Source organism: Xyrauchen texanus, chromosome 48, assembly GCF_025860055.1.
Source record: "Xyrauchen texanus isolate HMW12.3.18 chromosome 48, RBS_HiC_50CHRs, whole genome shotgun sequence".
Taxonomy (NCBI): domain Eukaryota; kingdom Metazoa; phylum Chordata; class Actinopteri; order Cypriniformes; family Catostomidae; genus Xyrauchen; species Xyrauchen texanus.
In genome coordinates, this window is record NC_068323.1 from 14,715,224 (window position 1) to 14,740,873 (window position 25,650).

Here is a 25,650-nt window from a genome sequence, read left to right on the forward strand (position 1 = left end):
TAGGCTATTATTTAAAGAGTTGACTGAAATATATATATATATATATATATATATATATATATATATATATATATATATATATATATATATATATATATATATATATATATATTTCAGTCAACTCTTTAAATAATACAAGCTGAATTAAGAAAATATAAACATTCAGCAACATGTCAGATAAAGACTAGTGCATTTCACGATCTTACTGATAACTTACGAGACAAATTTGTGTATGTAGTGCGACAAAAATGTGCTTTAAAATAACTAGCATTAATGAGCATGAGCTAGTTCCAACCGCACTGAGGTGAATATTTGACTCAAACAACATTAGACGATGCTGTTGGTGTGCTACATCGTTACAAAAAAGTGTAATAATTAACCTACTAAATTCACCAAATGTAGTGAATTCAGGATCTATTAAGGGATATTTTCAATTGCACTGTGTTGGTAGCAAATGCACTATGCCTTTAAGAGATTATCTTTAGCGATAAAATAACGCTTTCTGATTGGCGAATGATATATGAACCCAACTACGTAACTTCTAAAATACAATTTAGACTTAAGTGAAATAAATAATAATAATAATAAAAAGCTTTGGAATAACCAGTAGGGGGCGCGATGTCCCTAAAAATGCATATCTGGATATCACCGTACGTGTTGTTAATACCACCAGCAAAGAGCCACACAATCACCATACAACATTTATGTGATCATTTATTGGATGTTAAACCAAATTTTTTTTTATTAAATAAATAGATAAATAAATAAAATAAAATAAAAATACAACGATTTGAAGAATTGGCCATTGATAATGCCAAAGCTATTGACCATTATTCTGAATAATAGAACAATATCTATTATGGTTATGGAACAAGTAAAGGACATAATAAAACATCTTATTTTGGAAGTGGACAAGCCTTCCCAAAACAGCACAAAGAAAAATTGTGGGTTCAACACAAGTTAAGCTCAGTCAACAGAATGTGTGGCATAGTGTTAATTACCACAAATAAATAAAAATAAAATAATAATAAATACATTTGACTCGTCCCTCTTTTTTTTTTTTTTTTTTTTAAAGAAAAAGCAAACATCTGGGTAAAAGTGAGACACTTATAATGGAAGTGAATGGAGCCAATCCATAAAAGTTAAAATAATCACTGTTTCATCAGTATAGCCACAATATGTGTGTAAACATGATTTTAGTGTGAAAAAATCATTTACTGACTTTTTCTATGCAAAGTTATATCCAATTTTTACAACTTCGTTGCCATGATGGCACAACGCCGTAATCCCTGTTGTCCTACAAAAATTATTAAGCAACATTACAGCTAAAATAATACACAAGTTTTAACAGAAGAATGAATATACGTGAATGCCTTTAATCCCTCCAAAAATTGGCCCCATTCACTTCCATTGTAAGTGCCTCACTGTAACCTCAATTTAGCTCTTGCTTAAAGAAAAGGACGGACGAGTCAAAATATTTTTTGTGGTAATCAACATTATACCACAAATGCTGTCATTTGAGCATAACTTGAACCTTGAATATTACTTTAATATCATAATTTAAAGCCTTCACATTGTTGGTTAGCAGCTGAAGAAGTTGAAAGACAAGAGCCCGGTCAAGGGATAGAAGTGAAAAGCATGTGCCCATTACAAATGCAATCAGTAAGAGTCGACTTTCTATAACTGACGACTTTTGGCACCTCTTTCACAAAAACGCAAACTTGCACATATGTGAGGCCATGGCATAGATCTATTGGCTCTGAGTTAGAAGCAGTAGACACAGACAGGGGTTTGTGGGCAGAACTGATCTCATAAAGTGGCTAATAGGCAGCCTCTAACTTTTAATAACATTTTTAACCAAAGAGAAGCCACGAGTCAGACAGCACTTAGTCAACACTCCATGGCAGGTGAGATGCTCAAGAAACAAACGGACAGGAAAAAAGTGGTTGAGAGTCTGCTGGTTCCAAATATGAAGAGCATCCTCATTGATGTCAACGTGGGGTGAACTGACGAGGCTCCATGAACTTTGAGAAGCAGTAAGAACGGGGCTTTTGTAAGTCCACAGTCAACATTTAATATAGTATGAAAGTATGATAACATTTATTAGCATAAACAAACATCCTTCAACTTTCTGTAGAATTTTAGATGTATCTCATCAAATACAATAAACAATGACATTGACTGCAAAAACTTGTAAAATGTTAAATGAGCATGTAAAAGAGGCTAAAAATAGCTTAAAATGTTTATGAATTGAAACTAGATTTTTAAGGCATACAATTTTGTACTAATAGTACAGTCTCAAAATGAGAAGTACAAGATATGCCATATCAAATATGCAGATTTAGTTTGAGATTAAAATGTTTCACATCAGTTGTACCAGTTAGCTGATGTGCATAACTTAAAATACTGTAACTAATAGATTCAACCGTTGGTTTACTTTAAGCATTTCAGCCATCCAATCTTGCTATCGCAATGTGGGAGGTGTTTATATATCAATCTATATACGAATCATCTTATTCGGTCCAATATCAAGGCAAAAATCATTCACATCAACTGAAACTGGTGTGCATCTCTAAACAAAACCAACTAATTTCAGACATAACCCTTGGTTTACTTTAAGCATCATATCTACTAATCTCAAAGTGCTTGGCGAATATTGTGTAAATCCGTACACAAGTTGTCTTAAACTGTCCAAAATCAAGGCAACTATGTGGTTTTGTGATTTAAATTTGAGAGGATTGAAGTAAAGATAATATTTCAAATCACGTTACATTACATAATCTGTATTTATACTGTATTTATACATCTCTAAATTAGTCTATAAATTGGACTACATGTCTAATTATAGAAATGGTAAATCGTAAAATGTACTTTAAGACCTGCAAAGTATTTTCAGCTTTTGAAAGCTTCAAAGTAAAGATAACATTGGCATTGACACTGGCATCTTTAACATGATGATTTCAAGGGAAGATTAGATCAGACGAAAAGCTGCAAAACATATTCAAACCGAAGTCATAAATGGCCTCTCTGATGCAACTGTATACTTTCAAGGAAAAAATTTAAAACAACATTTTCTTTCGTTTTTGAACTTTTTGCAAGCATATGTTATTTTCCATGCAAACATCTGAGGCTCTGAGGTAAAAAAAAAAAAAAAACATAAAACCATGAGCCAGGCAATAAACGTGTACAGAGAAGCTGGTGGTTAGGGGAAAAAGAAACTAGCTAGGTGTCAAAAAGCAGAAGTTTAAAAGCTAGTTCCTGAACAGCACCATCTAAATATAGAGTTTAAGTAAGCTGCAGGTGCAGGCATTGCAGAGGCCACAGGAGGCCATCATATAACTATATTCAGTCATCAAAAGCCTTGTTTGATGCCATTAGACAAATATTAATACTATGATATACACGGCAATATTACCGTGAGTCCATATTGAAAATCTGGGATTCAAAATCTTAAAACCTGAAAGCCTAAGGGGCCAATCACACAGAACGCGTCTATGCGTCTATTTGTTTTTCCATGTAAACAAGCACTAAATAGATATCTTTGACCTTTTCTTTCAGAGTTTCTCGCTGGAACACTGTGTTTTTTAGATGGCATGTCAGGTCATAAAATAATGTCAACTTTTAAAAACGTGTTCTGTCTGAACGGCCCCTCAGGATTTTGAGAAATTTAAAAGATAGAAATGTTTGACATAATTATGTTGTAAAAGAAGAAGAAAGATTCTGCACTAGGCCTATTACTTAGTCACTAAGTTACTTACTTAATCAAATAATTACATTTGTGACACTGACCATGATAACTCCTTTAAAAAGGCAAATTTCCTTGCATCCTTAGAAGCACACAAGAAGCTGTTTGAAGCACACAAGAAGCTCAAGTCATGCTGGGATAACATGGACCATCAGGTTTTCACAAGCTTGTAGAGTCCTTGCCAGGTTAAATGCATCCTGTCATTAAAGCAAAAAGGGGAAAATACCAAATACTAAGAAAATTGGAAATTCATGCATTTTTTAAATGACACTTTTCGCTCAAATTTTTATGCTAATAGTACATTTTGTCATAAAATAAACTGCTTTAAAAAGTAAAAAAGAAGCATTTTCACAAGTGGACATATGAATGCCACTGTGCATATAGATCACTGAGCATACCGTGGCTTTTAAGCTATCTTGTGAATACTCGTGTTAAACTGCACAGCATATAGTAATTTCAAGAGTTTCATGAGGTTTTTGGTTTTCTGGCTAATTTCTAATCATTGTATACTCAACACAGGAAGGGGAAAAGCATGACAACCACTACATTGTTGCAGTGCTGATGCTCTCTTCGTGTATGCAAGTGTGTATATGTGTAATTGTGTGTTTGTGTGTATGGCTGTGGCATGGCGACAGAGCAGGCCGAAGGTATATTTAGCTACACAGCTTCACCACCACCAAACTGTTCTTGTTTCAGTGTTTTAAGCATGTCCGAATTAGCTGGCTGGCTAAAAAGCAAAAACGTCTCACAATTTAAGGGATGATTCACTCAAAATTGAATATTCTGTCATTTACTCAACCCCCATGTACACATTCCGTCTTTGTTATTTAAAATAATCATAAATAGATGGTCTTAGATTGCATGCTTTGTACAGCTAAAGTGATTAAACCATACATTAAATATCGGAAATGCAAGGTGAGAATTTTGACTGCAACTCGATGTTAAGTGTTTAGAGGGGAGCAGCAAAGCTGTTGATGTGGAACGGCTCATGTGAACGACACAGCAACAAACTTCTTCAAATTGCACCACTTATAACCCACCACCCCTTTAACAAGTTGACACCTAAATATTTGTTCTAGCCTTTTTTATTTTTTTGGTACATCTCTAAGAAATGTTGACGGATAAAGAGAATTGGGTTAGTCTTGAGTAGAACCACGTGTCACTGTGGTTAGCATGGCCCATACAATCATTAAAAAAAAAACCTGTTTACAACCTAATACTGGTTATATGGGTGTTAGGTGTAAGAATTCCATTGACCAATAGGTAAGAAATGGTCAGGGGCTAAAGTGTTTTAAGGGTTGTTAATGTTGTTCATGGAAAAATGCAATGTTCTGTTTTTATAAAAAATTTATTTGTTACATGGCTTATTTATGCATAATTACAGTACCTGCAAGGAAATAATGTATTGTTATACCTCAAGCATTTTGTATCCCTTCAAGTTTTCAACCTCTGCAATTCAAGGGTTAGTTCACCAAAAAATGAAAATTATCTAATCATTTACTCACCCTCATGCCATCCCAAATGTGTATGACTTACTTTCTTCTGCAGAACACAAATTGTGATTTTTAGAAGAATATTTCAGCTCTGTAGGTCCATACAATGCAAGTGAATGGGTGCCAACATTTTGAAGCTCCAGAATCCACATGAGGGCAGCTTAAAAGTACCCCAGCCAACTCTGGTGGTTAAATAAATATCTTCTGAAGTGATATGATAGGTGTGTGTGAGAAACAGATCAATATTTAAGTTATTTGTGCATTTCGCTCCCTACTGGGCAGGGAGGAGAATTTATGATAAAAATGTACTTAAATAATGATCTTTTTCTCCCCAACACCTATCATGTCGTGTCTGAAAACATTAATTTAACCACTGGAGTCAAATGGATCACTTTTATGCTCCTTTTATGTGGATTTTGAGCTTCAAACATTTTGGCACCCATTCACTTGCATTGTGAGGACTAATAATATAATAGAACTAAATATAATAATTTCTGTTCTGCAGTAGAAAGAAATTCATGAGCTTTGCAAAAACTATCCTTCTGCTGCCTAGCAAGCAATGGCATTTCCTGCAGGAGTTTACAACTTTGCCACTCACTGTTTTAAATTATTATCTTTCACTTGTTTGTCTGCAAAAGCAACATGAATGTGAGTGGCAATGAATTACTGTGCTCGAACATGCATACACGCTAACGTACACACTGGTCAGTGTATCGCCACACTGCAAGCTTGGTCTCATAGCTGTGGTTTAATCGAGATTTCCACAATACATCCCCTCAACCCCAAGACCACGCTCTTGTGTTGGCACGTGGCTTGTTTTGCTCTGTGGTATGCTTTCATACACCTCTCTGTCACCCTCTGAACCCAGATTTCCAGCTAATCAAAAAAGGTACAGAAGATAAAATAAAGGGTTGAACAGGACTAAAATATTTGGACGTACACTGATGATAATGCTGAGATTGATCATATGTATAATATGGAATATTTCATCTATATCAGCATGTTTAAAGACTCCATGATATCAAAAGGAGTTTTGTGACTTTGCTAAAACACAGCTAAAACAGCCCAAGATGGTTTGATGGTTTTAGCTTAACTGGTTTAAGTTAGTCTCCCAGCCTGGTTAAGATGATCTTCAGCTAGTCTATCTGCTTTCCCAGATTTCTCCCCAGTTTAAGCTTTTTTTTTCTTTTTCCAGCAAGGATGTCTGTTAGCTACTCAGCCTGATCTCATAAAAATTACTAAACTGTGGGGACATTTTCCGGCAGTTTCGAGGCGAAATGTCCACTGAGTGGCGCTAAAAGCGAGTTAAAAATAATCCCAATCAGATGAGGCGTTTGAGGTTAATGCTCTATCACTACCTCCCTAGCCAAAACCTTAAACCTAAGCCTAATTGTGTAATAAAATAAAACTTTTAGATGAAAAATACAATTCAAGAAGCAGCCATTTTGTGTTTCTTCTATGACACTTTCAGTTCTGGACCCCAGTCCTTTGTGATGCAAGTGCAGCTTGGACGATCTTGAATAAGCATGTAAATGTTGTTGATTATGTAATGTAAACATTAAACTGTGTTGCCTTATATGTAAAGTGAAAACTTTTTGTTTATGTCATAAGATAGCATTGTGTGATGAACAGGGAAAAAAGTGTTTATGAACTGATAACCTGACGTTTTATTTGTGATGTGTGAAAGTGAATACAATTGTTGTTGCGCCTCTAGTTTTTATATCACCACAAATGTGCTTCGATACCTTACATCAAAACATTTAGAAGGTATAGTAATGGGATTCTGAGACCAGGTTGTATCTACTAGTTATACGTAAAAGTTGCCAAAACATTTATCAGTATTTCTCTTCTCTACAGCATCAAATGATGACCCTCTTGTACTCGCAGACTATACAACTTTTTGTCCAATCTAATGGTATCTAGAATGAAAAAGCCCCACCCCCTGATACTACTTTGACTAGCAATAACAATAAGTAGCAAATCATGGTTCACATCTGTGATGTACACACATGCCTTTTGAAAACTGTACATTTGAAAAACGGACAAGACCTTCGATATACCCCGGCTCAAATTCCTTTTTCAATAGGAAATACATCAACACAGGAATTAAAACTGCACTTGTCGCACAATTTAATGTGATCTTTCGCTCTTTATAAAAACTAATGAGTCGATGTGACTAATGATCTAATGAAAGAAAACTATCTTGCATCTGACCTTTTGTTTGGAAAGGAAGCTAAAATTACTGCTTATAAATGTCAGTATAGAGCGAGTAAATTGGTGCAATGACATCAAAGAGGAAGTATGTCTGTACAATTGCAGCATGGTTACTTAGTAAGATTTAGCTCTGCCTTAAACTCACTACCTCTGTCTGTAAGTCTCATTCGATCGTTATTGCACTGTTAACCCGCAAAATCATAGACCATCAGACTGTGTGCGAGCTCTTGGAACCCTGAGTGGGATGATTTGGGATCCCATGATATCTGAATCACCCTAGTGGTCACACTTGTTGTCCAGGATGCAGTCAACACCCCCAATGTTCATGACTAAAACAATGCTTCATAGTCTCTTGAGAGTCAGGCTTTGATGTGGCTTTGGTTAATGGTTTCTTTAGCATCACTCAAGCATAGCTTAGCATCATAAATGCTAATACACAGACACATTTTAAAACTGATTAAAAAAAACTCTTACAGGGTCTTAGACATTGACTTGGATGATTTTTATACAGTTTCCTGCTGAAAAAACAAACAAACAAACAAACATCTAAAACCACAAAATGGCTTCCAGCCTGACCATCTAAAAAGTGCCTTCTAAATCCATCAAACAGACCAGCCTGATCAGCAAACTAGCTATAACAATAATTGTTACTGCTATAATGTAGTTGCTTTATTAATACCAGTACAAGATGGCAACTGCACAACTGAATAGAGGAACAGCAACAACAACACTGACCATGAGTGGAATTTTTGTCTCACTACCTAATGCTCATGACAGGAAGATTACAGGAAGTCAATGTGTGAATAATTAATCAAGTCAGGTTTTAGGTTAAGATGTGACGCATCTGAAACCATGCTGGTGTTGAGCAGGTAAAGGTCAGTTTAATCAGAAATTGCTACCAAATGACAACCATGTTTTCTTGCAGACTGTAACAATGACTCCTTGGTGTAATTTGAGACACACATACACCAACTGAACACCTGCAAAGGAAATAACTTTGCCCTTTCATTGTAGGTACAGGTTCTGATGGCAACATGACTGTGAAGTGAACTTGGGACTAATATCTGACTAACTCCAGATACCACATTGAGAAAGACAACAGGTGCATATTCTGCAAAACCAACCAGAAACTTGTGCACCTTGTCAGGGCTAGTGAAGATGGAGTCTGCTTTCTCACATGTAAGGTGGGAACCTGAGGAAGAAGCTGAGGAGGCATCTCTTTTGTGTCACAGACGAGAATTCATCCCAGAGGAAAAGAAAGATTCAATCTACTGGGAGAACCGCTGCAAGAATAATGAGGCAGCAAGACGTTCAAGAGAAAAACGGAGGATCAATGACTATGTTCTGGAGAAACGATTGGTTTCGATGAGTAAGGAGAATGCTCGTCTGCGAGTCGAGCTGTTGTCGCTAAAGCTTCTATATGGTCTTCTCAGCAATGAGGTGTCTTATTCTTCATCTCAAAGAGCCCTGTCTCAACTGCACCCACTGGCCCCAAAACCTTTGGTCTTCTGCCCAGACAAAGACCTCTACTGGGGTGGAAGGCAAGATAGAGACTCTTCCAATATGTCTGGAAACCAGCAGCCACCCGTTGGTCTGGGTACCCACCCTGGGTCAGCATTCCGACCTACACACCCTATAGGCTTAAAAAGAAATTACCCATTTAGCCTAGATATTCACAGCCTCCATTCTCCTATGACTACACCTTTACTCTTAACTCCACACCTTGCCCTACCCGCCCCTTGGGCAGGTCGACCCCTGCTCCAGCCAGGAAATCAGAGGATCTTCTCAGATGAGGAAGGTAAACAGATGGTGCTGGCAGATTCCAGCACTGCACTGCCTCATAAACTCAGATTGAAGACGCAAAATTCACAGTACAAAAACAATGGCTCTAAATCTACATCTCCAATCCCAGTATATATGACAGATTGAAAGCAAACAGGCATTGGGGTAGAATAACTCTGTGATTATTTTGAGGAGTCAATAGTTCCATTATCAAGGTGGAACAAGGCAATGTTGAACTGGGATCGTGAAAGATGGTTCATGGACTTCTTATTAATGAATTTAATTAAATATGTAGACTTCATATAGGAAGCTTTTTCAATATTTGACATATTCGTCTGTGTTTTTATTTAAATGTATTTCATAAATCCCGTAATATCTGGTTTCACATTAGGAAAATAACCAGTATCTGAGTAATTCATTTGTCCATTGACCTCGGGAATGGAATGGTTATTTCTGATACCTCAAAGTTACTGTAAAAAAAAATGAAAAAGACAGGAAAAAAGAAAATTAATAAGAAGTATGAAGATCTGTACATACATACTGGAACATTTTAAGTTTGGGTGTCATGAGTAAAGCATTTTTTAAAATCCAAAGCACACTGTATAATAGCAATACTGGTTGTCAGTTTCTTTAAAAAAAGGAAAACACCATTCAGACCTAAAAAAAATAAATAAGCAAGTGCAGTGCAATGAAAAGAATACAGGTGTCTAAAGACACATTTTTAACAGTTTAAGTTCTTTTTAACTTGACACGGCATCTGAAAAAGTCTCCCACTTGAGACACGTGGCACAACAGTCAAAGACGTCTATCTAATGCATGCTTACATAGAAAGAATATTGAAAAGCAGTATTCAATACCTCATAAATAAGAGACTGTACAAAAACCAAAAAAATATTTCACCCACCCCTTAGCACAGAGTTCTGTCATTTTAAAAAGAACATTATTAACAGTTCTTTTACAGTTCTTTTATTTCATTCTAACCAGTAACCATTTGGATAGGAGGCTGTGGAACCTCTGAACCAGAAGGAAAAAATTAGATTTTTGCTCAGATGAACCTAAATTAAAATAATTTTGATTTTAGTCCCAGCTTTTGAAAGACTTTGAAAGTGCTGCTCATTGATGATGCTTCTTCTGTTCAAGTTAAACCATGCAATTTCTGCAAATGAGTTGTTTAGACTAATACGAGCAATAATTACAAGTAGTAATAAATAATATTAATTTACAGCTCTACCACTGGTTATTTTCTCACATCTCACATTACGATTAAGTTGAAAATTGTTTGCTCATCTTGAAATTGTTTAAATTTTTACAATTAAAGGCAAATGAAAATCAAAAGTCATAATGTAAAGAATTAAGTATTACTTTGATCTTTCGCCTTCTAAATATTATATTCCAATTATTGCTGTTATTTGTTATTCATTCAATTATCCTTATATAAAACATGCATGTTGTATGGCTTGGCTCTGGTGACAGTCTACAGGACTTCACAGGGGCTGCTGTGGTTTGTGAGTTTGAAAGGGAGGCTGCAGAAACAGTTTCAGTGGCATGTAGGGGTGGGAAATGTGAAGTGGGGGTTTCTCAGCACTGAGTCACCGTTCATGATAAATAGCGATGTTGCCAGCAAATGCCGCAAACACACTGCGCAAAACGAAGACAATGAATAACTAGTTACCACTAAAGGCAAGAGAATTTAGTGACTTGCATAACTGGTCTGAACACAACATAAACTTTGATCACTGAATTCTTTAATAAACCAAAGTTTATTAAGTCATGAGTTCGAATCCAGGGTATGCTGAGTGACTCAAGCCAGGTCTGCTAAGCAACCAAATTGGCCCAGTTGCTAAGTAGGGTAGAGTCACATGGGGTAACCTTCTCATGGTCGCTATAATGTGGTTCTCGCTCTAGGTGGGGCGCATGATGAGTTGTGCACGGATGCTGCAGAGAATAGCTTGAAGCCTCCACATGTGCTATGTCTCCGCGGTAACATGCTAAACAAGCCATGTGATAAGATGCATGGATTGACGGTCTCAGACACAGGCAACTGAGATTCATCCTCCGCCACCTGGATTGAGGCGAGTCACTATGCCACCATGAGGACTTAGAGTGCATTGGGAATTGGGCATCCCAAATTGGGGAGAAAATAATAATTGTATTTTTTTTCAATAAATAAACCAAGAGAGACAAGTGACGCCATGTGAGGTTCGGATGTGTGAATGGCACGCTCTGTGTACTTTTCTGGTTTGAATACTATTTATGTCATAAACTGGTGAGATTCGATACACCCTGATCCTTAACTGCTAATCCACTAGCAACCAAGGGGTATTTAGAGCACGTCTGGATAAAGTTGGTATGTGAACATTTTTCTTTTTTCTGTTTGTTTGGTTCAGGGGGAAGTTTGGGGTTTGATTGTTGCACTAATGTTGGAATGTGGTCCTTATAATTTTATTTTTGGCACACAATATATTTTTTCTATTCTAGAATAGATTTGTTATATATATATATATATATATATCTAAGTCCATCATTTAATTTGTTGCTGATTGCTCAATTGGAAACATTTTATTCTCCGATCACACCCTGGTGAGTTTAGAGGTGTTGCAAAATATGGAGAAAAGGAAATCATATAGTTGCCCCTTAAATGTATCGCTTTTGCTAAATCCTGAATTTCAACAAATTTTAAAGGCTGATATCAATGTTTATTTGGAGACCAACTGGTCCTCAGTGTCATCTGTGGGGGTGGCTTGTGAGGAAATTAAGGCGGTTCTTAGGGGCCGGATCATACAGTATGCCTCATTCATCAAAACATCCAAAGCACGAGAACTCGTGGAGTTGGAAGTGAATATTAAAAGTGCAGAGGCAGAGCTGAAGTCTTATGGCATCAGAGAATTGACCCAATTGAAGTACAGATATAATACTATTTTGTTGCAGAAGTAGGAGTTTTGGATATTCAGGGCAAGACAGTCATACTTTGAGTCGGGGACAAAGCAGGAAAACTTCTGGCTAGATATATAAAAAACAGAGAGAGACATTTTCTACCATTCCCTCAGTGAAATCTGCTGGTGGTGATATATTTATCTCGCTATTGATATTAATACTGCTTTTTAAAGAATTGTATCTTGATCTCTATAGTTCCACAGCTTTGTCTACTCATGAAGATAATAAAAAACTTTGTGGAACCATTAGAAGTCCCTAAACTGACTAATGAGCAAAAAAAAATCTCTTGACTCTGAGATAAATTTGGAAGTGCTTTGTGAGGTCCAATTTAGGCTAACCGATTAAGTAAAGTTATGACATCCCTTATACATATATATCAGGAGGGGTTTATTCAGGGCCGCAGCTCTTCTGATAACATTCATCAACATCATGTGGTCAGTGGCGAATGATCAGTCTCTGGTCGCTGCCATCTCACTTGACACCAAAAAGGTGTTTGATATCCTAGAATGGGATTATCTTTTTAAGATTTTGGAAATGTATGGGTTTGGGAATACATTTATTGGATGGATTAAGTTTCTTTATAGACACCCGTTAGCAGCGGTACAAACAAATGGATTAATTTCAGATTATGTTTCTCTGGATAGGGGCACTCGGCAGGGTTCCCCTCTTTCCCCATTATTGTTCTGTCTTGCCCTGGAACCATTAGCAGCCGTGATAAGAAAGGAGGATGAATTTCCAAGGGTGGTGATGGGAGGTGTGGCGCATAAGATTCTGCTTTATGCAGATGATATTTTATTATTTGTCTCCGATCCTACTAGATCTATGCCTTGCCTCCACAGAATTATTAATTCCTTTTCTAAGTTCTCTGCATACAGAGTTAACTCATCTAAATCTGAAGGTTTGGCCCTGCCTGGTAACAGCTTTTCAGCCAGGCTTTCAGTTGCCCAAACAGAGCATTGGGAAGTTGGGTATTTTATTCCAAGCAAATTTGTGTGATTTAGTTAGAGTTAATTTTGACCCTTTAATAAAAAAGGTTTTTGAGTGAAGTGGGCACGTGGGCTTCGTTACATTTATCTATGATTTTGAAGGTTAATGTTATTAAAATTAATTGTATTCCAAAATTCATCTACCTGCTAAAGTCTCTCCCTATAAATATCCTCCTCTCTTATTTCAAGCAATTTGATGGTATTGCAAAGTCCTTCATTTGGAATGGTAAACATCACAGATTACATTTCAGTAATCTGCATATGCCGATTGACCTAGGGGCTAGGCCTACCCAAGATCTTGTTTTATTATTATGCGTTCGGTCTCAGGCATTTGGCTCATTGATCTCTTTCACCTGAGAGAGCCCCTCCCTGGTTTTCTATTTAAAAGGAAGTCCTTGCGCGATTTACAGCTGCACCACCTGCTCTGTACTATTTCTGGGAGTAGCATACACACCCCTAAAGTGGCAGATACCTTGGGAATGGTGATTACTGCTTTTGGAAAAGGTAATGAGGCATCAATGTATTACTCCCTGCTAATTCAGAGTCTGGGGGACGGAGCTTTATAGTGGGGGTTAATTGTTGATTCTATATATATATATGTGTTTTGTTTTCTGTGTTTAATATGTGAATCAATAAAAAATTGTTAATCAGAAAAAATAAACCAATGTTGTATTTATCATTCTTGCTGTTTGATTTGTGTTCATCAAGTTCATATCCCAGTTGAAATACATTGATGGTCACCAGCATATGTTGTGTTTTGAAAAGGTGGTCCCCAGTATGGTACTGTATACTTCCCTACTACATTTCTTAGCTAGCTAAACCAGTCAACCAGCTGACTAACAAATTTAGCTGGTAAACAACATGGCTATGCTGGTCCATAATCTTGACCAGCACCAGTCTAGCACATACCAGCATAAAACAGCCTTGTGCTGGTCTAAACTGGTCTTTTCAGGAGGGATGTCACTGTACATGTCAACTCTTTCTCTAAGTCCACTTGTTTCAATTTTTCATTTCTTCTTTGTCTTTCTGTAACCACCTGAAAGGAGAAAGGAGAAAAGTACAATGAAGAGTTAGGAAGTTAGAAGTATATTGTGTTTGTCTTTTATAGCCGTGCACCACATCCTCTAGCACAAATTATCTCAGTATTGCAGGAGCACAAGAGCTAGTTATGCTTTTTTTCAAAATGTCTCTTTTACTGTTTTATGTGTAGTCTTTATTTTCTTTGAATTTTAACAAACTGTGTGCTAACAAGTCATGCTACAGTAGCAAACGCTAACATAAATTCTGCTAATCTCGATTGCAAAATATAAGCAAATTAGCCCAATATAGCAAAAGTTCAAGATCTAGTTAAAAAAACTACTCAGATCTTTGACCCAATGTGAACTCTTGTTTCTCATACTGTCATAAAAGTCTTTATTTCCTTCAAATTCTAACAAACTGTGCACTAATAAGTCACACTAGCAGATGCTAACATGAATCCTGCTAGTCTTGATAGCAAATGTCAGTTAGGCTAACTACGTATAAGTAAGATGACCACGTCCACTAGCATACAAGCAAATTAGCTCAATATAGCAAGAGTACACAGAAAACTCAAATGATTGCAAAAAATTGTTCCCTCAATTAATGGCGTCTCCAGAACTTGACTATTTAAGTTTGCTTAATTTGCCATTTTTATAGAATGAACTTAACTACGAGCTGTGTGTTGTCATGCTAGTGGACGCTAAGGGTGCATTTTAATCAGCTCCCTAGTTCGCTAGTCAGGGAACTGATCAGGGCGTCTGCCATTTCTAGGGCTGTCTCAATCGCAAAATAATTTTAGTGCGCAATATTCACTCCCTAAAAATTCCCAGAATGCATCAAGAAATCCAGAGAGCATTATTTCTCACCATGTTCCCTTACCAGAAATGTCTTCATGTCTTCTGAAGTCTTTTAAGTTGTTATAAGATGAGCACAAGCATAAAACTATGAAGTCAAAGCCTTATTTTCTCTTTAACTTCATGTGATCCTGCATCCTTCTGTGTGGACTGCGTGTCTTCGAAATACACTGTGCATAATTTAATTTAATTTCAACTAACTGAGGTCAGTTCAGGACATTCTGGGCTGTCAGTGAATGGCTCAACTTTTAACAAATGGCGCCAATCAATGTGGAGTTTGTCTTTGGGAGAAACACCAACAAAACTACATCTGGTAAGGAACCTAATTCAGTTTTAAAATTTTACATTGAGTCAAAACAGTAGAGTCTCTAGTTTCGTCCGATATGCCATTTAAGTGATATATCACGAAACGACACTGTTAAACACGCTGACCTCCGGCGTGGATTGGAATCCTATATTTACTATGCATTTTCACATTGAGAATCAATGGGTTCACACAAAAGTTGAAGAATGCTGCTTTCACATACTTTATAAAGGGGTTAGGGCAAAAATAAGGTGCATTTCAAACTGTTCTGAGACCAGTGCAGCACACTAGAGGTTAAGTCATCCACTAAATAGGAAGCAAGGGAGCATCCTAGCTTTCCTGTACAGCAAAGTGCATTCACTCCTAACATCTGACAATAAAGTTAACTTTCAGCTGAAGATGATGTTTGCACCACTCAATATGTTTGGCAGATATGGGACGATTGTAATCAGTACTTAAATTCTGAATTTATCATGTCTAATTTTATTTTAACATGGTTGGCAGTGATTGGACAATGCTGGTCATTAATTGTATCAGAATTAATTATGCAAATTTCTGATTGGTAAAATGCTTCAGCATAGGCTATCACTTGTTTGTTTGACAGAGCAAAGAGAGAACGTTGAGATTTTGTTTTATATATATATATATATATATATATTGCATGTTTATTAGGGGCTATATTTACAAATCAAAAAAGGAAATGGAAAATCCACACAGCAGTCATTCCCGGGTCTCAGGATGTTTATGTCTTAAACATCCATAATTACCAAGACAGGGAAGGTTTTAGCAGGTAGATATTTTTTTAAATATTAGAGTTATTAGAAGAAGGTTAAAAAAGACGCCTTTATATTTGTATTTCTTTATTTATGTAATGTATCTTTTATAATAACGTTGTATGTTTGAATATATGCAAGACTGACTTTTATACAGTGGTGTTGTTGATCAACCAGCTGTGTTTTAATGCAGGAGTTCGTTATCGTGACTTGTCATGTGTCTCAATGTTCAGTTGATTAACACCTTTGCCAGTTCCTGATTTCGTGTTCACGATATACTATGACATAGAGACATTGAGACACACCATTAAATTAATTCCGCTAATTGCTAATAAAACAAATTTGCTAATAAAACAAGTAGACCTATGTAGGATGACCACACCCACTAGTATACACACAAATTACCTCAATATAGCAAGAGTACAAGATCTTGTTCCTTTTTTTCATCATGTCCACTCAAATCTACAGTATATCCACTCTTTTCCCAAGTGAATTTTCCTTTCATAATAGTCTTTCATTTCTTAATATTCTAACAAACTGTTTGCTGTCCTGCTAGCTGCGATGCTAAGATTAATTCTGCTAATCATGCTAATAACAAAACATGTTGTAGGATGCCACTAGCATGCAGTGCAGATTAGCTCATTAGTGCAAGAATGCAATATCTAGTTAGCCTACCTTTTATTTTCACTGTGTCCTTTGAAACTAATTTTTTTATAGATCTTTCACCAGAAGTGAACATAAAAAAATAATATGTTGTTTAGGGCTAGTCTACTACCATTTTATTTGTCATTAAACAATAATATATAAAGAGACATTGTCAAAGTTTATCTACAGACTGATCTAAATAAGTGGATAACAACTTAAAATGGAGGTCTAAACACGTTAGCCTACCTATGCTAACTCTAATAGAAAAATATATTATTATTTGCGACACCAGCGGATTGAAGAAATATACACAATTAACTATATTACCGAGCATCTTTTCTGACTAGCAAAAGATTCATCTGGAACTCTTTGTCATCAAGCACACATATTTATTTCAATTTGAGTCACTCACACATGCCTACATAAGTGTCAAATGAATGAATGCTTATGAAAATGAACATTCCAGTGATTAGACACCTTGTAGTAATAATGATGATTCAAGATTTCCACAACCAATTCATCAATGCTATCATACAATACAGTACTGTGTACAGTTTGGTCATTACATAAAACAGAACAATGCCAATGCCAACAAACCATATTTGCAAATATACTATGTTAACAGTTGTAGGACTCCCTATTGCCTCTCTTAGGCCTACCTATATTTGTCCTGAAGCAGATGCACTCCCTGACCCTGATGTGTGGACTGACTTCTTTCAGTTTTTGAAAAACGGAATTATGTTTGCCAAGATTTAGGAGTGGTGGTGTAGTGGTCTAAGCACATAACTGGTAAGCTGGTAATCAGAAGGATGCTGGTTCGAGCCCCACAGCCACCACCATTGTGTCCTTGAGCAAGGCACTTAAGGTTGCTCCAGGGGGATTGTCCCTGTAATAAGGGCTCTGTAAGTTGCTTTGGATAAAAGCGTCTGCCAAATGCATAAATGTAAATGTAATGTAAAATTTACAGATGCATTGTCAGCATCATATGCTCTAATCTGGCTGACACACAGGCCACTTGTTTCTGTGATCTCCACAATTTTTTCATAGATAGCTCTGCTGGTTTCATGGGGGTCTTTGTAAAATTCCAATAGCCCATATTTAACACCCTCGTCTTCGTGGAAATATTGCACTCTGTATGGATATAGTTTGACATTGCCCGAGTTTGATGCGTCAGAACAGACAGAAAGATATGGGGTATGTTTCAGTTCTGTAGCTAAACGCTCCAGGCTGTAAGGCGCTAGGACGTTTTGAACTAAAGCTTCACTTTTTGTTCTTCCACATGACATGTTTGTGGCAATAATCGAATCATGAAAAAACTTTGCTCTTACTTATTGCCACAACCCGTAGATAAGTAGCTGTGACCGTGAAGCACTCCATGGTAGACACTGGTAAGCTCCACTACTGCTATCCTGTCTTCCTCTGGTGAACCTTTTTTTTGTCATAAACATTGCAATGGCTAGATTTTGGTGTTTGCTTAATACAAAACTCTAGTGCTTATTTAACTAAACTTTTGGTGGACACAAAACACAGGTAGTGGAGAATGGGTCTCCTTGGGTGGGCCTTTCAGAAAGGTTTTTTTTTTGACCAGTCTGAGTTGTACATTGTAATAAATAGTTTTTTCTTTGATGCTGGTGACTTGTCCGATTTTATTTTGTTGACTTCCTCGTCTGTCTCTCCCCCCATTTCACAAAACCAACAATATAAATAGAAAGTTTTTAAAAAGCTAGCTATCAACTGGACTTACAACTTCACACGGTGGGATTGTGGATGCGCGTGGCAGACCAAGTTGTAGACGTCACGTAACTTTCTTATTTCTGCTACCAATCAAATAAAAGTATACACGTGGCCAATCTTCGCTGTTTTACCCGTTTACGGACACAAGATTGGATGTATGAGCACATCCAGGAAGACAACAGAATAGCAGTAGAAGTAGAATTTATTTGAAACTATGAAATTCTGATTTGAGTCTCTGCGGTGTCATGCACAGCAAGCCACGTGATAAGAGGCATGGATTGACAGAAGCAGAGGCAACTGAGACTTGTCCTCTGCCACCCGGCCATGGGAGCTGAGTAACCACCCCACCATGAGGACCTAGTAAGTAGTGGGAACTGGGCATTCCAAAATAAAAAATAAAATACTATATACTATTTAGAGAAACAGTATGGAGCATCATCTCTGGATCTCTTACTACTGAATTTCTAAGCAACTGCATATTACTAATCCATAGATAGCGATCTGTATGCACTTTGGCGTGGAAGTGAAACAGGACACTTGTTTGACACTTCTCTTTCTTCAATTTATTCATAGACTGTTAATTGTTTGCACTATCGTGGGGTGGTTTGAAATGTTGCAAACCCATCCAAAGGGTTCATAAGACTCAAACAAAATAAGTCTAGCTGATCGAACTCAAGCAGATCATCAACATCCTTGAACAAATAAATCACTTTCATTTTGTATTCTGAACAGAAATCCTATCTGTGATGACTTTGTTTTCTTTATTTCATTTGTGGTCACTGCATTTGAAAAAATTCCTATGGCATTGTGTGTGACACTTTATGAAATATACTGAAATATTTCTATGTTTATGTGAAATTATCTAATGACTGAGCAATTATATATCAGTACCAATGTCAGTAATAAATGTGCACAATCAAAAGGTGATCTGGTTCCTAAAATACACCCACCTAAAAAGATAGACTGGCAGACTGACTCAACATTCCTTTCATTGTATGGGGGTGAAAGTCTCTAGTGTGTTTGATTGAGGTTGGAGCTTAACTCACTATGTTTCACATAGTTTAATTTTAGAAAGCAGATGATATGTAGAGATATTTTCTTGTTTGCATACATGCTGGAGATGAGTTGCATCCGGAACGTCTAGGTTACGTATGTAACCTCCGTTCCCTGATGGAGGGAACGAGACGTTGTGTCAGAGAAGCGACACTAGTGGTCTCTCTTGAGCGCCGATATTCACCTCTGGACTATGAAAAAAGGCCAATGAGAGTTGGCAACCAGTATTTGCATGTACCGCCCCCGGACATACAGGTATTTAAGCGGCACAAATACGGGAGTTCATTCAGGATTTTTCTGAGGAGCCGGAAATGGTCCGGCCACAACAGTGGCTCGGCTCAGCGACGTGGCAGGGGAGACACAACGTCTCGTTCCCTCCATCAGGGAACGGAGGTTACATACGTAACCTAGACGTTCCCCTTCTGTCGCTCTCTCCACATTGTGTCAGAGAAGCGACACTAGGGGTCCACTTATAAAAGTGCCATGCGCTGAGCCGTGTACGTGAACTGCTGATACAGGAGCGAGCAGGTATTCTTACGTGCAGGATGACCAACTGTATCAGGCTGCACGTACCCTTCCCCAATGCCCCATTTAAGCCATCAGGATTCCTTATCGTTACCCTGGAGGGGAACAAGGTGCTGGCCGCCAACCTGGGAACAGGCCAAGCCTGGCCAGGCCACTTTTCTCTCTATGTTTCTCGCATAGAGCAACTAAGGCCGGGGCCCTTACACGCATTGAGGGAAGGGGGTCTTAGCCCTTATTCAGGGCGGAGAAGACCCTGCGGAGGCCACGCCTACCCGAGAGGGGAGGCAAGTTTAAGTGGCAAACCATCAGAGGCCTGCTTAGGGCCTATGTGGAAAAGTCGGTGCGGTGGTGGATCCAGCCTCATAGAGGGGGGGACATACAGCACGGCAGCCGAGGCAGCCATGACTGCCTAAGGGAAACACGGGAGTCAGCTCGCCAGAGGGGACAGAACCGTGGTGTTACACACAGGGGGAGTCCGAAGGAGGCCTTACCTGTGGAGCACCTATACCAGTACAGGGTAGCTTGCGGTACCCGCAGTGGCTTGGGTCAGCGAGTTCCTCCGCTGAACTGCGACCCACGAGGGCTAGGGAGGAATCGACCAGTGTCCCAAACCTGAGATCTCCTGGGAATGAAGGCGCACTGTTTCCCCTGGTTAGGGGGAAGGGCGCTAGGTGCAAGCGATTCACCCGGTCAGATCGTGGGCATGCCACGAGTTCTATGGGCTCGGTACCTGAGAAAACACGGGACGATACTGACTCAACTCAGAGATTGTAGAATCTCGCAAAAGTGTTAGGTGTTGCCCAGCCCGCTGCTCTACAAATGTCTGCTAGGGCAGTGCCCCTAGCCAGTGCCCATGAGGACGCAACACTCCTGGTGGAGTGAGCTCGGACCCGCAAGGGGGGGCACGGCCTGGGTGTGATAAGCCAGGGAAATGGCGTCGACAACCCAGTGGGCGAGCCTCTGCTTGGAGACAGCATTCCCTTTCTGCTGTCCCCCAAAGCAGACGAAGAGCTGCTCAGAGCGTCTGGTGCTCTGTGTGCGGTCCAGATAAATACGTAAGCACGTACTGGACACAGCAGTGAAAGGGCTGGGTCTGCCTCCTCCCGGGGCAGCGCTTGCAGGTTCACTACCTGATCCCTGAAGGGCGTGGTAGGAACCTTGGGCACATAGCCCGGTCGCGGTCTTAGGATCACGGAAGTATCTGCCGGACTAAACTCCAGGCAAGCGTCGCTAACAGAGAACGCATGCAGGTCCCTGACCCTCTTGATGGAAGCGAGCGCGATCAGCAGGGCAGTCTTGAGAGAGAGGGCCCTGAGTCCAGCTGAGTCAAGCGGCTCGAAGGGGGGTCTCTGGAGTCCCGTTAAGGATGACCGAGAGATCCCAGGAGGGGAACAGGTTAGGCCGGGAGGGAGTTATCCTCCGGGCACCATTTAGGAACCTGACGATTAAGGTTCTCGTGCTTACCAAGAGACTTGCCGTCTACCGTGTCGTGGTGGGCCGCGATAGCGGCGACATACACCTTGAGGGTGGAGGGGACAGCCTCCTCTCCAGCCTCTCCTGAAGAAACACGAGCACTGACCTAACTGCGCACTTCTGCAGGTCTTCGGCTCGGGAAGAACACCAGTCCACGAACAGACGCCACTTTAGAGCGTAGAGATGTCTGGTAGATGGCTTGATTGATTGTATCTATGACGGTCGGTGGTAGGCCGGCTAGATCTTCTGCATCCCGTCCAAGGGCCAGACGTGGAGGTTCCAGAGGTCTGGGTGCGGGTGCCAGAGCGTGCCCCGTCCCTGAGAAAGAAGGTCCTTCCTCAGGGGAATTCGCCAGGGAGGGGCTGTCGTGAGGAGCGTGAGGTCTGAAAACCAAGTCCGGGTAGGCCAGTAAGGGGCTACCAGAATGACTTGCTCCTCGTCCTCCCTGACCTTGCATAGCACCTGTGCAAGAAGGCTCACTGGGGGGAATGCGTACTTGCGCAGCCCCGTAGGCCAGCTGTGTGCCAACGCGTCTGCCCTGAGGGGAGCCTCTGTCCGGGCATACCAGAGCGGGCAGTGGGAGGTTTCTTGGGAGGCAAACAGGTCTACCTGAGCCTTGCCGAACTGGTCCCAAATCAGCTGGACTGACTGGGGGTGGAGCCTCCACTCTCCGCCAGGCAAGCTTTGTCTTGACAGCACGTCCGCTATCACATTGAGGTTGCCGGGGATGTGAGTGGGGCGCAGTGACTCCAGTCGCTGCTGACTCCAAAGGAGGAGACGACGGGCGAGCTGTGACATGTGGAGGGAGCGTACTCCGCCTTTGCCGTTTATGTAGGCTACGACCGTGGTGCTGTCTGTCCTTACTAGGACGTGTTTGTTCCGAATTAACAGAAGAAACTTCTGCAGGGCCAGAAAAACAGCCAGCAGCTCTAGGCAGTTGATGTGCCAGCGCAGCGGGCCTCGGTTCCACCGGCCTGCGGCTGTGCGCCCGTTGCATACGGCGCCCCAACCCAATTTGGAGGCGTCGGTTGTGATCAGAACGTGTCGGGACACCTGCTGCAAGGGTACTCCTGCCCTTAGGAAGCAGAGGTCTGTTCAGGGTTTGAAGGTTTGGCAGCAGGCAGAGGTAACTTTTATGTTGTGCATGCCGTGGCGCCATGCTCGTCTCGGGACTCGAGTCCGGAGCCAGTGCTGAAGTGGTCTCATATGCATCAACCCCAGTGGCGCGGCTGCCGCGGAGGATGCCATATGCCCCAGGAGCTGTTGGAAACGTTTTAGCGGGACCACAGTGCCTGGCTTGAAGGAAGCAAGGCATTTCAGCACTGACTGAGCACGCTCATTGGAGAGACGTGCTGTCATTGGGACTGAGTCTAACTCCAGACCGAGAAAAGAGATGCTCTGGACCGGGGAGAGCTTGCTCTTTTCCCAGTTGACCTGAAACCCCAAGCGGCTGAGGTGGCTGAGCACCTGGTCTCTGTGTGCACATAGTAACTCTTGGGAGTGGGCCAGTATGAGCCAGTCGTCGAGGTAATTGAGTATGCCTATGCCGGCTTCTCGGAGCGGGGCAAGAGCTGCCTCTGCGACTTTCGTGAAGACGCGAGGGGACAGAGACAGGCCGAAGGGGAGGACTTTGTACTGATACGCCTGGCCGTCGAACGCGAACCTTAGGAAGGGGCGGTGTCGAGGGCGAATTGAGACGTGGAAGTACGCGTCCTTCAGGTCTACCGCTGCGAACCAATCTAGATGCCGGACGCCAGATAGAATTTGTTTCTGGGTGAGCATTCTGAACGGGAGTTTGGACAAGGTCCGATTGAAAACTCACAGGTCCAAGATCGGTCGTAAGCCGCCACCTTTCTTGGGTACAACGAATTAAGGGCTGTAGAAACCCTTCTTCGTTTCGGTTGGAGGGACAGGCTCTATCGCGTCCTTTAATAGAAAGTAGGCTATCTCTTCACGCAGGGAGAGGGCATGTTGGCCGTGTACTTTGGAAAAATGTACGCCCACGAAGGGGGGCGTAGACCTGGCAAACTGAATTGCGTAACCGAGTCGAATGGTCCGGTGCAGCCAGCGTGACGGGTTCGGCAGTGAAAGCCACGCCTCTAAACTCCGTGCTAGGGGCACCAAGGGGACGGGTTTTTTGGACGTACCCGGCGGGGCTTCGCAGTGGTGCGGAACAGGTAACGCGGCGTCGGGAGGTAACGTGGCATCCCGAGGCTCTGGTGCTGAGAATAAACTCAAAGCACTTACCTTGCTCCGCGCACCCAGCAGGGGGCGGGTTCGTGACTGAGGAGGAGGTCTGATGTTTGCGTCCTCTGGACTCGTCTGAACCGGCCGGCCGGGGAACAGTCGTGGCCCTGAAGGCGGGGACACCGCGTCCATGGAGCCGGGACTGTTGAGGCCTGAAAGCAGAGTGCCGTGAGAACGGCATTTGCGGGCCATGTGCCCCAGAGACAAAGGAAATAGCTCATTTATTGAGAATTTGGGTACCGCAGCCCGTGTTAGGGGGTGCGGCAAATGAAAAACAAAGGATTCTCCTTCCGGCCCTCCACCGGGGGACGGAGTGGTCTTACCACCTCCGGAGCTAACGTCTTTGGCTCTGGGTGCATTGTCTCAGGAGCACCTGGGAGCCTTCCGGGTCCTCGAGGGGGTTCGTGAGACAGGGGGCGTGCGCTTCCCGCGGTTTGCTCGACGCTGGGGCTGAGAGCTGGGCCCGGGTTGAGGCGGAGCAGGGGCTTACCTTCTGGCCGCGGGAGGACGCCCTCGGCGAGCAGACGGGGCATGGGCCGTGGCGGCAGGCTTGCGGCGAGGCATGATGTGAGAGATGGCCTCCGTCTGCTTCTTCACCATGGAGAACTGCTGGGCAAAGTCCTCGACGGTGTCACCGAAGAGGCCGAACTGGGAGACAGGGGCGTTGAGGAAGCGAGTCTTGTCGGCTTCACGCATCTCGACCATGTTCAGCCACAGTTGACGTTCCTGGACCACTAGCGTGGCCATCGCCTGCCCGAGCGCTTGCGCTGTGACCTTCATCGCTCTCAGGGCGAGGTCGGTCACTGAGCGCAGTTCCTGCAGCGTGTCGGGATCAGGGCCACCCCCGTGCATGTCGCGTTGTGCCTTGGCTTGGTGGACCTGCAGGAGAGCCATGGCATGCAGGGCGGAAGCGGCGCGTCCGGTGGCGCTGTAGGCCTTCGCTGTCAGCGAGGAGGTTGCTCTACAGGTCCGGGAAGGGAGTACGGGGCGACCTCGCCAGGTCATAGATGGATCGCAACCGCCCTATCCACCTAGGGAATCGCCTCGTACCCATGGCGCACTCCGCCGTCGAGGGTGGCGAGGGCGGACGAGCCTGTGGCGATGTGACGAGTGGAGAGGGGTGCTCTCCACGAAGACGTCAGCTCGTCATGCACTTCCGGGAAAAACGGGACCGTCAGCGAGGCTGTGAGCGGCGCCCAGACCCCAGGAACCAGTCATCATGCCGTGATGGTTGTGGGGAGGATGGAGGGTTCCAATCCAAGCCCACGCTGTCAGCTGCCTGGGAAAGCATGTCCGTCATCTGTGCGTCAGCCTCAGCCTGGGCGTGCAGGTCCGAAAGCGGCAGCCCAGGGGAGTCCTCAGCATCAGATAACCCGCCCTCCGATGCCACGGTGAGCTCATCTGCTTCCATCGCAAGAGGGTCGGCAGACTGGCTGTGAGGCGAGTCACCGCTGCCTCGAGCACGGACGGGAATCAACGAGCGTGTCGGGGGTGCGGGTGGTCCGAGGGGGCGTACCCCGGCGGAGCTGCACCCACTGCCATCCCCAAATCGCCTCCATCGCCAGCCGCATTGTCCTCAATCCCGTGGGAAGAAGGAGCGACACGGGGGGCGGCTGGAGTGGCTTGCTCACGGTTGTAAGCAAGCCGCGACCGCAACGTTGTCATGGTCATGTTCTCGCAGTGAGAACATGAACCATCCACAAACGCGGCCTCGGTGTGATCGCTACCCAGACACACGAGACAGCGCCTGTGGCCGTCGGAAGCGGAAAGCACTCTACCGCATCCAGAAACAACACAGGGGCGGAAAGGCATCTTTATAAAGATGCATCCTTAAAAGGACGTTCAACGCCGCTGTGTTTTGCTCTTTT

The 25,650-nt window shown here is 42.0% G+C and overlaps 2 protein-coding genes across 3 annotated transcripts in view; one reads left to right on the forward strand and one right to left on the reverse strand.

The window, feature by feature from the left end:
- Positions 1 to 25,650, reverse strand: part of LOC127639342 (leucine-rich repeat and immunoglobulin-like domain-containing nogo receptor-interacting protein 3) — a 205,949-nt gene that overhangs the window by 92,554 nt on the left and 87,745 nt on the right. The gene's annotated exons all lie outside the window — the stretch shown is intronic.
- LOC127639347 (nuclear factor interleukin-3-regulated protein-like) lies at positions 8,611 to 9,418 on the forward strand. Its single transcript, XM_052121296.1, has one exon. It carries the CDS (start codon positions 8,611 to 8,613, stop codon positions 9,379 to 9,381), a length of 771 nt encoding a protein of 256 aa, XP_051977256.1. The 3' UTR covers positions 9,382 to 9,418.